Below are 17,792 nucleotides of genomic sequence, written 5' to 3' on the forward strand. Positions count from 1 at the left end.
ATTATGTTTATTTATAAAATTCATTATATATATATATATATATATATATATATATATATATATATATATAAGCTTTGGACAGCATAGGGAAGGGTTAACACCTCTATGGTGTATGTTTTGCTGTCTGTCTTCATTTTCTGTCCTTGTGAAAATTGGATTTTGAAAAATCCTCAACTTTCCCACGTAATTGCTCAGACCTACGATGCTTATTGTATTCTCTGATCTGTAAACGAAGACTTTGTTGACTTCTGTAGCTCCAGGTGTTTTTTCCTGGGAGCCTTCTGTATCACTTAATTCTTTGCCTGACTCCTTATCTATTGTTGCCGTTTCTGGCTCCTCTGACTGACCTTGAAGCCCTGCACTTTCCAAGTCAGATTTCTTACAGAGAGAAGCATAATTCCCTTGACTTGAATCTTCATCACCTCGAGCCCCAGGAAATCCCACATGCAATCCCAGAATTTTCTCTAAATCATCTGTGAACCCATCAGCCTCAAGAGCCTCGGGCTGATCTACAACAAGGGATGCGAAGAATAAGGCCTGCACTGTTTATTTTTAGGAAAAATGCAGAGGCTGAATTCTTTCTTTAGCTATTTATTTTTAGCTCACCTTTCTCCCTGTATGCAACCCAAAGCAAAAATGCTAAAACAGTAAAACCTTGATAATAAAATTTGAAACCCAACTAAATAAGTTACATTAAAATGCCATCAAATATTTAAAACATGGCAATAAAGTTTAAAAGGTATGAAATTGAAACCCTGCAGCCAAATAATCATTACATGACTATCTGAAAGAAAGGTCTTTATCCGCTAATGAAAGTAGAGCAGAGAAGAGGCCAGCTTAGTCTCTTCCCAGAGAACATAATTGACAGGCTGGGAGCAACCACGAAGGAGGCTCTGCCAAATTAAATCTGCAAGAGTCATGCATGACATAACCAGCTAGATTGCCTTCTCATTTTTGCCCTGTTAATGGCTCTAAATTACACTACAGACATCCTCTTTATGACATTAGCTGTTGGCATACACACAAAGGAATGTCCATGACGCCTCTCTCCATTATGAGATTGCAGATTTGTAAAAGCCCAGCTGTGAATACCAGTTTTTGTAGACACACTGTAATTGTGAATCTAGTGATTGTCCGCAAGTGTCAAACTAAGGTTGTTAGAAAGTGTAAAGTGCAGTATCATAATTTAGATCACTGTTGCTCAAATTGTGCTCCTTCGGGTGTTTTGGACTTCCAGAAATCCCAGCCAGCTTACCAGCTGTTAGGAATTGTGGGAGCTGAAGTCCAAAACATTTGGAGGAGCACAGTTTGAGAAACACTGATTTAGATGATTGAGGAACAAGGGACCGATTTCAGAATTAAAAAAAAAATTCTATAGTGAAAGGCTAGTAAATTTATGACTGATGAGACTATTTGACCAGGAATTTCCTGGATTATTGCTTAGACTTTTAGTCACCACCTTGTAAACATATTTGAGACTATTTTAGCTTAATACGTTTCTTAGAAATATATCAACACCAGTGGTAATATATCTTGGGCTTTCCTTTCCCCTTGAATGGGGTGCTCTTGTTTGCCCAAAATATTATGGGTAGATGGGAAGAATCTTTATTGTACTGTACATGCTGGTGGTGATGGGTGAAAGTGAGCAGAGTTCCACCATTAAATAGTGTGAAGCAGAAGCTGGGGAATGTGTTGTCGAAGGCTTTCATGGCCAGAATCACTGGGTTGATGTGAGTTTTCCAGGCTGTATGATCATGTTCCAGAAGCATTCTCTCCTGATGTTTCGTCCACATCTATGGCAGGCATCCTCAGAGGTTGTGAGGTCTGTTGGAAACTAGGCAAGTGGAGTCTATATATATCTGTGTAATGTCCAGGGTGGGAGAAAGAGCTCTGGTCTGTTTGAGGCAGGTGTTAATGTTTCAATTGGCCACCTTGATTAGCATTGAATGGCCTTGCAGCTTCAAGACCTGGCTGATTGCTTCCTGGAGGAATCCCTTGTTGGGAGGTGTTAGCTGGCCTTGATGGTTTCGTGTGTGGAATTCCCCCATTTTTTGAATGATCCTCTTTATTTACTGTGCTGGTTTTAGAGTTTTATAATACTGGTAGCCAGATTTTGTTCATTTTCATGGTGTCCTCCTTTCTGTTGAAATTGTCCACATGCTTGTGGATTTCAGTGGCTTCTCTGTGTAGTCTGACATGGTGATTGTTAGAGTGGTCCAGCATTTCTATGTTCTCAAATAAAATGCTGTGTCCAGGTTGGTTCATCAGGTGCTCTGCTATGGCTGACTTCTCTGGTTGAAGTAGTCTGCAGTGCCCTTCATGTTCCTTGATTCGTGTCTGGGCATTGCTGCGTTTGGTGATCCCTATGTAGACTTGTCCACAGCTGCATGGTATACGGTAGACTTCTGCAGAAGTGAGAGGAACCCTCTTGTCATTTCTTGGGTAGCTTAATGGTGAGATTGTAGGGTTGCCAAAGTGAAAAATTGGAGGAAGTTTCTGTACCTTTATTGGTTAAGTAGAACAAAGCTTTCATAACTTTCTCTATCGTGATTGTGTCTATTGGAATTTTTATTTTATTTTTATTTTATTATTACTATTATTATTTTATTATTATTTTAATGTCATTTTGATAATGTTGTCTGATGTATATGCTTTGATTTTATTGCTGTATTATGTTGTCCGGGCTTGGCCCCATGTAAGCCACTCCGAGTCCCCATCGGGGAGATGGTGGCAGGGTAGAAATAAAGTTTATTATTATTTATGATTACAACATTTCATGTCGGTGATACACTTTTTTGGACATGCATCATTTTGCGACACAAGTAATGAGTTTTTACTAGCAAACTGGAGGTTAAATCAATCTATATAAATAAAAATTTAATGTTCGTTTGTGGGATTAACATAACTCAAAATCCACTGGACAAATTGACATAAAATTTGGCCACAAGGCACCTAACAACCCAATGAGTGACCACGATTTTTTTAAAAAAACCTAAGGTACAGCTACACTGTAGCTTTAACTCAGTTTGATTCCACTTTAACTGTCATGCTGCAATGGAATTCTGCAATTTGTTTGGTCATGTACCAGAACTCTTTGGCAGAGAAGGCTAAAGACCATATAAAACTCATATGATCCCAAAGTGTTGGACCATAGCAGATAAGGTAGTGTCACTGGGTTGTTGTAGGTTTTTTCGGGTTATATGGCCATGTTCTAGAGGCATTCTCTCCTGACGTTTCACCTGCATCTATGGCAAGCATCCTCAGAGGTAGTTCCACCTCACTACCTCTGAGGATGCTTGCCATAGATGCAGGCGAAACGCCAGGGGAGAATGCCTCTAGAACATGGCCATATAGCCCAAAAAAACAACAACCCAGAGATTCCGGCCATGAAAGCCTTCAACAATACAAAGTCAGATTGCATTAATTCTACAGTGTAGATGCATCCCTAAACAGCCTGTTCTTCTATTCCATTCAGATCATTCTTTAGATGGATTAAATTCTTAAGCACTGAATAATATTGAGTGATAAGAAGAAGTTACTTAGTATTAATCCAATTGGTGCTTTTGTCTTTGACAGTTTAGAAAAGGGGGGAAAAGGGGGCAAGTGTGGAGAGAGAAAAAAACATAACAGTACATGGGAAATGGGCTACACCAACATGTGTCTATCTTGAGGAGAAATCCATGCTGGTGGAAGCCCTTGGAGTTCAACTTGAGCTGCAGTTGGTGCCCTCAAGCAGATCAATCAAACTAGTGATGCCCTGGGGTCACAGGTAAACATGCAAAGACGGTAAACAGAGCTGACTCACCTGACTGGCAGGAAGGCAGCTACGGCCACGCCTAAGCAAGCAAGGTTTCAGGTTCCAATTTCATTGTGTTCCTTACTCCACACACACTGGACGGGTGGCGCAGGCTGAAGGTAGACGTGGATCATAAGTCAGCGTGGGTTTCTGAGCCAATCTGTGCCCAGATCTTTTTTTGAAAACCCTCCAGCACTTCTCTTTTCATGGGAGTGGTAGAACATAGCCAACGAGACCTTCTCGAAGCACTTAATTATTGTGAGCAGGTTGCAAACAAATGAAAGGTAAGTGGTTTTGATAGGTACTGTTTCTGTAGCATACTGTACATTGATATTGTCCCATTATAGTAATACCGATCTGCACAGTTTGTGATCTACCAAACTAACCCTCCAGCTGTGTATAGACGCTCTCCTAGGGGCTGATACACTGAGAGATAAGGCTTCAAGAAGAGAGAAGGTTATCAGGCAGCTGGCAAATCGCAATATGCTGATTTTGGGTAGAGTGGTCAACTAGTTGAGGAGTGAGGGTAGAAAGTCATACTCCTCAGAAAGTCAAGTGCATATAATTCAGCAGCAAGGTAAACTACAACTCCCACTATGGTGAGTCAGTTCCCTCAAACCCCTCCAGTAGGTTGAGTTAGTCATGGCGGTTCTGTGTGTCAAGTTTGGTCCAGGTCCATCATTGGTGGAGGTCATAGTTTCTCTGATTGCAGGTGAACTGCAACTCCCAGAAAGGAAGGTCAGTTCCCCCCAGACCCCTTCAGTAATCAAATGTCAACATATCAGGTATGTGTGCCAATTTGAGTTCACAGTGCTCTCTGGATGTAGGTGAACTACAACTCCCCCAAATCAAAGTGAATTTCCCCCAAAGACCCGTAGCATTTTTTTTTTTGCTGGTAATGGGGGCTCTGTGTGCCAAGTTTGGTCCAATGCCATCTTTGGTGGAGTTCAGAGTGCTCATTGATTGCAGGTGAACTATAAATCCCAGTACTTACAACTCCAAAATGTACAGGCCAATTCCCCTCTAAATCCACCAGTATTCAAATTTGGGCATATCGAGTATGCATGCCAAGTTTGGTTCAGATCTCTCATTGTTTGGGTTCTGGATGTAGGCGAACTACAACTTCTATAAATCCCTCCAAAGACTTCCAGTATTTTTGTTGGTCATGGAGGTTCTGTGTGCCAAATTAGTTCCAGGTCCATCATTGGAGGAGTTCAGAGTGCTCTTAGATTGCAAGTGAACTATACATCCCAGTACCTACAACTCCTGTAAATCATGGTGAATTCTCTGCAAACCTCTCTAGTATATTCAGTTGCTGATCAATTCCTCTGTTTGCTGTGTGCCATAGAAAAGAATAGGAAAGGGTTAAGGGAGAGGCAGCGGGTGGGGTCATGCAAATTCCAAACCAATTGAGAGATTAAGGAACAATGGGATGTCTGTGGTGGAGGAAACACATAAAAACATAGGATCAAATGGTCCAGTGTGAAAGCCTTCACTTGGGTGATGGGCAGTATGGTGTTTGTGGAGGACATTGGCAGGGGTTGTACATGTTCATGGCGCTCTCTATAACCTGCAGTGTCATTGAAGGGAGGGCCTTTGGTGTCGCCTGAGTAGTGGGAGCTATAGCTGTTTGTGGAGGCAGGAGCTTGTCTGTGTAAGTTCTTAACCTGTGGACCTTGGACCACCAGTGGGCATGAGGACGAAAATCTGGTCTGCAAGCCTTCTTCCTCTTTTTTATTCTATTTTATATTTTACTAGCTTGGGGACCCGGCGTTGCCCGGGTTATTAGAGAAAGTGGGTAATGGTGGTTCTGTATGCCAAGTGTGGTCTTTATTGGTCTTTGGATAACGGCTGCATTATTTTCAGGAAGTGAGTGAAGGTACTTGAAGTCCCATCATCCATGGGCCATCCTCCTACAAACAGCAGCAGGATATAGAGTGGGTCATGGGGGCTCTGTGTGCCAAGTTTGGTCTTTATCAGTCATTAGATGAGGGTGGCAGTGGTGGCAGTAAGTGAGTGAAGGTACTGCAAGTCCCATCATCCAAAGTCCATCCCCTTTCAAACTGCAGCAGGATGTAGAGTGGATCATGGGGGCTCTGTGTGCCAAGTGTGGTCTTGATTGGTCATTAGAAGAGGGTTGCAGCAATCTTTGGAAGGGAGTGGAGGTACTTGAAGTCCCATCATCCATGGTCTGTCCTCCTCCAAACTGCACCAGGATGTAGAGTGGGTCATTGGAGCTCCATGTGGCAAGTTTAGTCTTGATGAGTCATTGGCGAGGGTCTCAGTGGTCTCAGGAAGTGAGCAAAGGTACTGCAAGTCCCATCATCCATCTCCAAATTTTTCCAAACAACACCAGGACGTAAAGTGGGTCATGAGAGGTCTATGTGCCAAGTTTGGTCTTGATCCGTCATTGGATGAGGTTTGCAGAGGTCTCAGAATGTGAGTGAAGGTACTGGAAGTTCCATCATCCATGGTCCACCCTTCTCCAAAACTGCAGCAGGATGTAGAATGGGTCATGGGGGCTCTGTGTGCCAACGCTGGTCTTGATTGGTCATTAGATGAGTTTTGCAGCAGTCTTGGGTAGTGGAGGTACTTGAAGTCCCATCATCCATGGTCTGTCGTCCTCCAAAGTGCTCCAGGATGTAGAGTGGGTCATTGAAGCTCCATGTGCCAAGTTTAGTCTTGATGAGTCATTGGCGAGGGTCTCAGTGGTCTCAAGAAGTGAGTGAAATGACTGCAAGTCCCATCATCCATTGTCAAATTCTTCCAAACCGTACCAGGATGTAGAGTGAGTTATGCAGGCTGTGTAAATTGTGGTCCTGATCCATCATCGTTGGCAGTTGTAATGGTGTTAGGAAGGGAGTGCAGGTATTGCAAGTCCCATCGTCCATGGTGCATCCTCCTTCAAACTGCACCTGGATGTAGAGTGTGTCATGGAGACTCAGTGTGCCAACTTTGGTATTTATTGGTAATTGGATGAGGGTTGCAGTGGTCTCAAGAATTGAGCAATGGCACTGCAAGTCCCATAATCCACGGTCCATCCCCGGCCAAACCACACCAGGACGTAAAGTGGGTCATGAGAGGTCTCTGTGCGAAGTTTGGTCCTGATCAGTCATTGGATAAGGTTAACAGCGGTCTCAGAATGTGAGTGGTGGTACTGCAAGTCCCATCATCCATGGTCCATCCTCCTCCAAACTGCAGTAGGATGTAGAGTGGGTGATGGGGGCTCTGTGTGCCTATTTCGGTCTCTATTGGGAGTGTTCTGACTCAGCCCCCGGCCTTTCCTTTCCTCTCTTTCTCATCTCGGAATGTTGGATTTGAGGCTGGCCAATCAGAGACCATATGCAAATTTCCTTCTGTCATGCCCCGTTTCTGCCATGAACCCTCTTCTCCACCAGGGGCTCCTATTGAAGCTGCCCAATCAGAGACCATATGCAAATAGCACCACAGCGGCAGCCAATCAGAACGCTGCCACATACCCCTTCCGCCCTCTGTCCGCCCTCTGTCCTATACAAACAAACACTCTTCTTTATTATAGATATAGATATTATTTTATATTTTGTGCTGCCTGCCACTCCATCCCTGTCACTCACCATGGCACATGTTTTGTATCAGAAACTAGAGTTGATGTGGTCTATCCAATGCAATTTTCTGAATCGGCACCCCAAATAACCAAAGCGAATCTAAAGTTGACCAAAAACCGATTTGTAACACTTTTGGTACTAATGTTGGAGAGTGGTCCCTGATCAAAGTGGCCCCTGGTCAAGTGGTCCCTGGTCAAAAAAAGGTTGGGAACTACTGTTGTAAGTGGGCACCCCAGCTACACACACACAGAAATATTTTCACTTTTATTATGTGTATAGATACAGAACATAGTGAAATTACATCTTGGACTAGGATGGTCCCCCAGGCAATGTAGTTGGTGACCTTGCTGACTGGTGGAGTCTTCCTAGCTGTTATCCAAAACATTATTTCCCGAGTCTCTGTTTCAACAGTATGGGAGACAGCAAAGTTAGAGGTATGAATAGAAAAAATGGAAGCAGCAACCTTTATTGTAATCTGCTTGTAATTTGGACAAGAAATATATATGCTGCTCTCCAATGAATAACCAGGAAGGAATAGATTTTACAGAGTAGAAATGAAGTGGAATCACTGCAAAAAGACTTAGCTGTAAATAAAGCATTTAGGGTCATTTTGACATAGTTTAACATAGTCAGATTCCAGTGATCAAACAAGCAAAACACATGCAAACTATAGAGAAAGCAAGGTTCTTCACTGGCCTCATCTCCATATTATGTTTGATGATTTAAGAAAACATTATGTATTTATTTGATTGATACACTATTTTTTCCACATATGGTACCCAAATGTATTGTATTGTATTTTGTCTGTTCACCAAAAGATAGTAATTGAGTTTATTTGTTCAAGCTGCAACTATCGCTATCTTATCTTCCAGTGCTCTGTAAGATTTTCCCAACACATCCAGCATCAGCCCTGGTTATTATTTGGATGGGAGGTCACCAACAAATGCCAGGTGCTGTGAGCTATAGTTCAGTGGGAGAACTGGGAAAATCTTCTCTAAGTATTCTTTGCCAAATAAAACCTTCTAAAAGCGATACGTTGGCAAGTGACACGAAGCATATTTTATATACACATACATACACAGTGGCTCACTTACACGGAAGTCAGTACATGATAGTCCTTGCCTCAGTAAGTACTAACATGCAGTTATATACATGTAAAATTCCCTAAATTCATCCTTTTCCAGGCATGTTCTCTTCCTTGGGAAAAAAGGCTTTTGTACAGTTGGCCCTTGACTTTTGTGGGTTTGACTTTTTCCAGATTTCATTATTCATAGATTTGATTTAAGATATTTTCTCAACAAGTCTCTGGGTCCTCCAATGCAACTTTGTGGTTAGTGATGGATGACATAGAGCAGCGTTTCTCAACCTGGGGATCGGGACCTCTGGGGTGGGTCGCGAAGGGGTGTCAGAGGGGTTGCCAAAGAGCATCAGAAAACCAGTATTTTCTGTTGGTCATGGGGGTTCTGTGTGGGAAGTTTGGCCCAATTCTATCGTTGGTGGGGTTCAGAATGCTCTTTGATTGTAGGTGAACTATAAATCCCAGCAACTACAACTCCCAAATATCAAAGTCTATTTTGCCCAAACACCACCAGTGTTCACATTTAGGTATATTGAGTATTCGTGCCAAGTTTGGTCCAGATCCATCATTGTTTGTGTCCACAGAGCTCTCTGGATGTAGATGAACTACAACTCCCAAACTCTAGGTCAATGCTCACCAAACCCTTCCAGTAATTTCTGTTATTCGTGGGAGTTCTGTGTGCCAAGATTGGTTCAGTTTAATCGTTGGTGGGGTTCAGAATGCTCTTTGATTGTTGGTGAATGATAAATCCCAGCAACTACAACTCCCAAATGACAAAATCAATCCCCCCCCCCCAACTCCACCATTATTCAAATTTGAGTGTTGTGTTGTTAAAGTGTGAAGTATGGAACCCTGCGCAGGCAGTCAGTCAATGTGACTTAAGCAGCATGCAGTCATTGAATTCTTGACAGCAGAAGGTGTCACCTCAACATCTTTAAACTTACTTACCCACCTATTGTACTCACATCAACACAATCACCATAAACATCCTGCATTCTCTGATTAATCTCCTTTGAGGTGACACCTTCTGCTGTCACGAATTCAATGACTGCCTGTTGCTTAAGTCGCATTGACTGACCATCTGCGCAGGGATCCATATTTCGCACTTTAACAACACAACCATTCAATGCTAAGGTTTCCCGCCAAAATGGAACTGTAGAGGAGAGTCTACTGAACAAGCCAGTACCTGCCACATACCAGTACTGCCATCTGTTGAGGAGTTACGAAGGTGGAGGCATTACTTTTCATTCAACCCCTGTATGTTTGGCAATCAGGTATAGAGTCAATGATTTAGTGTCTGTCCCATACTGGTAGAGAAATGGGATGGGCCTGTATGAAGAACATAATGTGCTTTGAGTTAGCACAACACTCTCTTGTCCACAGGCTTCAGTCTACACAGATATACTGAAAGATATCCTCAAAGATTTCAAGGAAGCATGCCTGGTATGCTCTTCAAAGGAGAGATAACTATCATACTCTGTTTAGCGCCAGGAAATCTGCTTGTTAAATTCCTTTGTGCTGTGTAAAGAAATCACACAGTATATTCACACTTACAATGCAGAAGAAGGGATTAAGAAAGATGTTGGAATTCAGCCTCAAGTTCTGTTGGCAAAATACTTGCCCTCTTCATGTCGTAATACACTTTGTGTTTATTTATTTTTGAAATGCTTATCCAGCTGAGACAACATAATATGTCTTCCCGCCTTGCGACATTGTCTTCAGAAGGACTTGACAGCTGCCGCAATTTTCCTCATTTGGTCACCAATTACAGTCTGTGTGTAGCTACCCTTGAGGGCTGCCTTGTGTGGTCTACTGATTCAGTCTTGACAATAGCCTGACAATGGATTGGATTTGGTGGCACTTAAAGATTATTAGACTTCCTTGCAAAGATACCTTTCAAGCACATGGAAAAGTCTGCCATTGCCTTTTCAATTTTTCAGTAGCATTGGTCCAGGCTTTCATGACCAGTGACTTCTTTCTGAAGTTTTCCATAACCCAGAGGTATCTGCTAGTCCATTCCCAGTGGCACGTCTTCCTGATTCAAAATTTGGATACTGGTTCAGCCCTGTTGCCCAAAACAAAACGGCCACTGTTGTCACTATGTCTCAGATTGCAAATGGTCAAAATGCCAATTTCACAAGCCAACTCAAGGCAGGCAGTTATGTGATAAATTGAATTTTCAGTCCTCTGTATTCACATCTGTATGTGACTTGACCATGGTGGTCCATGCCTTAGTTACATCCAGAATGGACTAATGTAATGCACTCTACATGGGGCTGCTTTTGAAGACGTCTCAGAAACTGCAGCTAGTGCAAAGAGTGGCAGCCAGATTATTAACTGGGGTGAGCTTTAGGGAGCATACCACGCCCCTTCTAAAGCAGCTCCACTGGCTCCCGATAAGTTTCTAGGCCGAATTCAAAGTGCAGGTGATTACCTATAAAACCCTATTCGCTTCAGGTCCAACCTATCTTTGAAATTGCATCTCCTTCTACAAACCGGCGCGGGCATTAAGATCTGCTGGGGAGGCCCTTCTCTCAATCCCACCACTATCTCAAGCACAGTTGGTGGGAACCAGTGGTGGCCTCCCAAGTCTGGAATACCCTCCCTAAAGAAATTAGATTAGCCCTCTCTCTTCAGACCTTCCAGATGAGTCTAAAGTCATGGCCCCTCTCGACAGCCTTTTGATCCTGAGTAATCCATGGTCAATGGGATGAATCATTGATAGTACTGCCCTGCACTTTGACTGTTATGACATATAGCTTGGCTTACCCACAGGTTTAGGAATTTTATAGTTTTATATTTTTATCACTTTATTGGCGAGATTTTTATGTGCTGTTGATTGTACTTATGTCGTTGTATTTATACTTATGTATTGTCTGCATGTGGCACCTGAAGTGCTTCTGTGAGCCACTCTGAGTCCCTTTGGAGAGATGGTGGCGGAGTACAAATAAAGATTTATTATTATTATTATTATTATTATTATTATTGTTGACACAAAAGCACAGTATGTCACAGCAAACGAGATCTATACGCTGGATTTCGTATTGTTGTTGTTGTTGTTGTTGTTATTATTTGGATGAGTGTTGGTGGGCACTGAGACAGTGATCACTGATGTGAGGGAGAATAAGGTGTTATACTTATGCAAAATGTATCCCTATTTATAATAAATAATAATAAAACTTTATTTGTCACTATCTCCCCGAAGGGACTCGGGGCAGCTCACAAAGCACTCAAGGTGCCACACATTAAATAGTATTACATAACATAAAAACAATGCACAATTTGACTCAATACAACAATGAACAACATTGATCAATAAAATTTAAAAAAATTAAAATTTCTAAAACACAGTCATACCTGTGGGTCATTGGATTTTTTTAAACACGAACTAAAGTACCAAATAACAATGGTTGACGTCATCACATGACCACAGTACATTACTCCAGGTCAAAGGCCCATGTAAATAGCTATGTTTTAGGTTCCCCCTGTTGGCATTGTTGTCAAAATGTCGGGTTCTCCTGGTGTGCTAGAGCTCCAGTTGATCCAATTAAAACGTGCGTGGAATAGAAATTGTTTATTTGCAGATGGCCAAAGTGGATGTCAAGGGCCATAGTGTAATCCCAGATTTGAAAAGGCTTCCATTTACAAGCATGGACATTTTATAGAGATTTTACACGTGTTTGGAAAGATGAGAAACGACGATAATTGGTGCGGTTTCAGGATCTGCAGTCCCATTGGTTACAGGGCCGTCTGTTTCTGACCTCCAATTGGTTGGAAGTTTAAAGGTCCATGAATCTTGGCTGCTGTTTGTTAGAGAGGTCTGGTGGGAATTTCAATAAACTCACTGATTGAATTTGAAGCTTTCTGCTGTTTGTTGTATCCACCCTCTCTGGGGAGTGGAAGGGTTGGGAAAGAATGCGAAGTGGTTCATAGAAATGGCGAGCTTATTCTTGGTCCCATGGTGTTCCCAGATCTGGGACAAGGTACTTACTTACTTTACTTTACTTAGGGGATCCTTTGTAGCCTGAGGATGATGGCCTTCGAAGTGTAGTGTCTTGGCAGTGTGTCCGTAAGTGACTGTGGAGTCCTGTTCTTGAACTGCATGTTCTTCTGCAGTGAGGGCATTGGTTTCCAGGTGGAAGATGGTCCCTGACAGGGTTGGCTTGACATGCCATCCCCTTGGCATGTTTCTCTCTTTCACCCTCCATTCGTGCCTCTTCAAATTCCACAGCACTGCTTACCTCCATTTAGAGAGCTCAAGGGCCAGGGCTTCCCAGTTCTTGGTGTATAGGCCACAGTTTTTAAGGTTGGCTTTAAGTCCATCTTTAAATCCCTTTTCCTGTCCACCAGCATTCTGTTTCCTGTCCTTGAGATTGGGAGTATACTAACGGCCTTGGGAGACTGTGATTAGGCATTCGGTCAATGTGGCCAGTCCATCAGAGTTGATGACGTAGGAGCATCACTTCAGTGCTGTTGGTCTTTGCTTCTTCTAGCACGTTGACATTTTTTTGCCTGTCTTCCCAAGAGATTTGCAGGATTTTTCGGAGACAAGAATTATGGAATCATTCCAGGAGTTGTGCGTGACGTCTGTAGACATGTTTCACAGGTGTATAACAGGGTCAGAAGGATAATAGCTTTATAAACAAGCACCTTGGTGTCTCTACGGAGATCAGATGGCCAGGTGCCCTGATGGGCTCAGAGATGAAAAGCCTGAAAAGGGGCGATGATGAACTTCTGGTTTCTGTCAAGCACATTTGGGTCTTTGTGAGATCCCTGTTTATTGTGAAGGTGCAAGTCAGGGGGATGTGTAGTACTTATGCATACTTAGTAGGTGAATGAGGTAAGATGGGAAAAGAATGGATTTTCAGGGAATTTCAAAGTAGCAGCCCACATGACCTCCTTAGGTCATCTATCTGAGCACCGATTTTTGTGAGTGGGGTTGGGTTCGTCAACACAATCAAAGTCTGGTGGCTTTACTTCAACCTTTTCTTTGTCCCTTGCAGATGTCATGGTGCCCTCAGTACCGCACTTCCAAATTCCGCCATGTTTATGGAAAGCCAGCCAACAAGGAGAACTGCTACGACTGTGTCCCCATCACCCAGAGCGTCCATGACAACCACTTCTGTGCTGTGAACCCACATTTCATTGCCGTTGTGACAGAATGTGCAGGTGGAGGAGCCTTTCTTGTAATACCAATCAGTCAAGTAAGTCAGGCTTAAATCTGTCCCATATAACTGACATGTTGAGCGGGAGAGAGATGCAGCCATCTCCTTGTAAAGCAAAGAGGAGAATCTTGCACCTCCAAGATGTTGTTGGACTCCAGTTCCCAGCATTCCTTCCCAGCAGTTGTGCCGGTTAGGGCTGTTGAGAGTTGTAGCTAAACACCAACTGGAAGGTCACATAATTCCCACCTTTGTTCAAAACCCAAATTTGTCATTTGTTTTTAATAAGAGGTCATGTTTTGAGCTCAATTGAGAATGGAAAGCCTGGCAAGACTTCCTTTCGGAGGAGAGTTGGAAGGCAGGTTTGAAGGCTCTGCGGGCTCTTGTCCAAGCTTTCTTTTAGAAAGGATCTGGTTTCAAAAACAGTTTTTCCCCTTGCTAAAAGAAAACATAGTGGAGAAATTTACCTTAGAAAATAATCATGACTCCTGGAATTATAATTCTCTCTTATTTAGAATGACACCCACACTCCCCTCTTTTAGGAAATAATTAAAGAACCCACCTATGCACCCAGGATTATGAGGATCGTATGTTTAACCACTTGGCTTCCTGTGAAATCAATGTTTAATGGAAAAAGCTTTTAAATATGGATATGTGTTTTAACTTATAGACTCAGCTTTTAATATTTGCACAAATTGCTTTTGTGCAAATATTTTTTGTGCCAATTCTCTCACACCAGAAGTGACTTGCAGTTTCTCAAATCACTCCTGACACGACAAAAAAATTGCTTTTTTGTTGTGTTTTTATTTATTTGTTATTGGGTTGTTGTTTTTGGGTTTTTGGGCTACATGGCTATGTTCTAGAAGCATTCCCTCCTGACGTTTCACCTGCATCTTTGACAGGAGGATGCTTGCCATAGATGCAGGCGAAATGTCAGGAGAGAATGCTTCTAGAACATGGCCATATAGCCCGAAAAACCTACAACAACCCAATGATTCCGGCCATGACAGCTTTTGACAATACATTGATTTTTTTATTGTTTATCTTGTTTATTTGTGCTATTTTACTCGCTTATTTATTATGTATGCCTGGCATCGAATGGCTACCATGTTTTGTTGTGAGTCGTCCTGAGTCCCCGGTGTGGAGATGGGACAGGATACAAATAAAGTTTATTATTAGTATTAGTATTAGTATTAGTATTAGTATTGGATACATAGCAAGATTAGTACACAACATACAAGATAGCTATTTTGGTTTTTGTATTGGATCACATGTCAGACACTTCCCAAGTGTCTAGGACTGTGTGATGTATTGGCAAATAATGCGTGCAGGTCTGAGTAGGGTGGCCTTTTGCAGCTGACAGATGGTAATTTTGTCAGCGCTTCTTGTTTTTAAGTGCAGGCCAAGGTCTTTAGGCACTGCACCCAGTATGCTGATCACCATGGGACCACATTTACCTATTATTATTATTATTATTATTATTATTATTATTATTATTTTCAATACATTCTAAAATGGGCAGTGAAAGTAACAGAAACTGATTTTGAATTCACAGATGGCCTTTGGGCTGTGCAATTCCCATCCCCCTTTCAAATCATGAAATTATAAGGATGCGGAGCCAGCCAGTTAATGATAATGCCATTGTTCTGGCTACAAGCGCTTAGTGATGCGAGGACACAAAGGGTGGGCGTTTCTCCCGAGTCTCCTCATTAGGAGTAATTGAATTTATAACCACTTATTTGAGACTAAGCCTCCTTTAATCTAGGTTGAAGCTTGTTTGGCTTCTAAGCAAACATGCATGGGATCCTGCTGTGGCTGACCCATGCGCATTCGGTGCAAAAACAGGTCAGAATTCCCTACTCACAGGAGAAGCCGAGGAAAAGGAGGCTAGGATAGTAACTCCTGCAGGCAGTCTGATTTGGGCATACGAGGCACCCGCTTGTTTCTTTTGGCGGGTTCACATTTCAGAATTACTGCTTTCAGCTTTAACTCTAAGGCTGTTATCAGTAAAACAGACAAGTACTATGTTTTGGTTTAGGCTGTTGCCTCCCCCTCCTGCTCCAGTCACTCATACTGTTGTATACACATAAAGAAATGTTGTCCAAGCCATGTAATGGTTCATAAAGGAATTATATTTTTTCTGTATTCAAACAATTAAGGATTGTTTTCTTATCTCCAGGCTGACCATTCAAGAGGGTATTTGCCTTATCTCCATTAAAGAGAGATGCCCCCCCCCCCCCCACCCCTGGTGCAGTGGATTAAATGCTTGTGCCGGCTGAACTGCTGACTTGAAGCTCAGTGGTTCGACTCTGCGAGGAGGGGTGAGCTCCCATCTGTCAGCTCCAGCTTCCCATGCAGGGGCATGAGAGAAGCCTCCCACAGGATGGTAACACATCCAGGCATCCCCTGTGCAACATCCTTGCAGATGGCCAATTCTCTCACACCAGAAGCAACTTGCAGTTTCTCAAGTTGCTTCTAACACACACAAAAAAACTTGCCTGTACTATATCCTGATTTTTTTTTCTAATTACCATATACCCATATTGCCTTTCCCTGAGGAAGTGGTTCCAACTCGGTTTCTTTATGTGGACCACAAATTGTACTTGAAAGTTTTCACGGATCACCATATTAGTGTGTCATTTGTTTCCTTTTTGTTTGGAGACTAAACTACCGCATTTCTTTCCAGACAGGAAAGCTTGATCCACATTACCCTCGTGTCTGTGGCCACAAGGGAAACGTTTTAGACATTAAATGGAATCCTTTTGATGACTTCGTAATAGCTTCATGCTCCGAAGATGCAACGGTAAGTTTTTGGAAGCTCTTGGGGTTAGGATTATGTTGCCACTTTTGATAACCATAGCTAAGTCATCGTTTTTAACTGCGTCACTGCGTGTTGTTAATGTTATTGCTTATTTTTGTTTTATTTTGCTGTATTGTTGTTGTTGTTTATTGTTGTATTTTGGGCTCGGCCTCGTGTAAGCCGCACCGAGTCCTTCGGGAGGTAGTAGCGGGGTACAAATAAAGGTTTCTTCTTATTATTATTATTATAAGTCAAACCACAACTTGCAATTGAATGTGGTTGCAAACTGCAGTTTGGACTCATGCGTTTGGAAGGCTTAAAAGAGTAACTGCTAAAAAGTTATGATGGTGTTATAGTTAGAGTATTAAGTTTGATACATACCCCCGCCAAAGTGTTCAATACCTACCTTTGTCTATTTGTTTATATCAGTGGTTCCCAGTCCATGGACCACCAGTGGTCCGCAAGAAGTAAAATACGGCCCACAGTCTCACCGTTACTACACCATTGCAACAAGAGCTACTGGTCTTGCAAAGCCCTCTTATAGTGCAGAGGCTTATGAAATATGGGTTTCTGTGGGTGAGCAGATGGCGACTACTGGATGGCATATGTTCTGTATCAGAAACTAGAGCGGATGTGGTCTATCCAATGCAGTTTTCTGAATCAGCATCCCAAGTAACCAAACCGAATCTAAAGTTAACTGATTCGTAATCCTTTTGGTACTAATGTTGGAGAGTGCTCCCTGGTCCAAGTGGTTCTTGGTCAAAAAAAGGTTTGGAACTATTGGTTTATACCAGTGGTTCTCAACCTGTGGGTCCCCAGATGTTTTGGCCTTCAACTCCCAGAAATCCTAACAGCTGGTAAACTGGCTGGGATTTCTGGGAGTTGTAGGCCAAAACACCTGGGTTGTGGATTCTTTACATTTTTCTTAACCTTGTTTACTTTTGTTGTCGGATTTCGCAGTGATAGTTCCATTGAGTTTTGTTTATATTTTAATAATATAGGTTTATGTGTTTTCCTTATTTTCCGCAACTTGGAGAGGCCTGGAAGTTTCTTCAACAGCCCTTTCTCCCCTCCCCCCCCCATGCCCCCCTTTGTTTGTTTGTTGTTTTTTTTTAATGGCTCTTCTATTCCTTATATTTTCCACTGTTCTTCCACACACATTGTTCTCACTCTTTTTATGTAAATAAAAAAAAACTTTCATCACTACCTCTTCCTTTTAATGGTTGCTCCTTCCTTTAGGGAGCCCACCCTTATTCTCAATAAAAACTCTTTAAAAACAACACCTGAGAACCCACAGGTTGAGAACCACTGGTTTATACCATCTTAGCTCCAATCATAATCTTTGGTCGAGCTTTTCAAGCGTTTTTAAGAG

General features: G+C 42.3%; 1 protein-coding gene across 2 annotated transcripts in view; it reads left to right on the forward strand.

Moving 5' to 3' along the window:
- CORO2A (coronin 2A) overlaps positions 1 to 17,792 on the forward strand; it is an 85,401-nt gene that overhangs the window by 42,072 nt on the left and 25,537 nt on the right. Inside the window, exons 1-3 of one of the 2 annotated variants that reach the window (XM_060763781.2) lie at positions 3,910 to 4,080; positions 13,462 to 13,662; positions 16,307 to 16,423. In XM_060763781.2, the coding sequence (XP_060619764.2) occupies positions 13,462 to 13,662; positions 16,307 to 16,423 (318 nt within the window). In that variant the 5' untranslated portion in view covers positions 3,910 to 4,080. Of the gene's footprint in view, positions 1 to 3,909; positions 4,081 to 13,461; positions 13,663 to 16,306; positions 16,424 to 17,792 lie in introns of those variants that run through there. The other variant, XM_060763780.2, reaches the window with a different exon arrangement.

The sequence above is a fragment of the Anolis sagrei genome, chromosome 2 (genome assembly GCF_037176765.1).
Source record: "Anolis sagrei isolate rAnoSag1 chromosome 2, rAnoSag1.mat, whole genome shotgun sequence".
Taxonomy (NCBI): Eukaryota; Metazoa; Chordata; class Lepidosauria; order Squamata; family Dactyloidae; genus Anolis; species Anolis sagrei.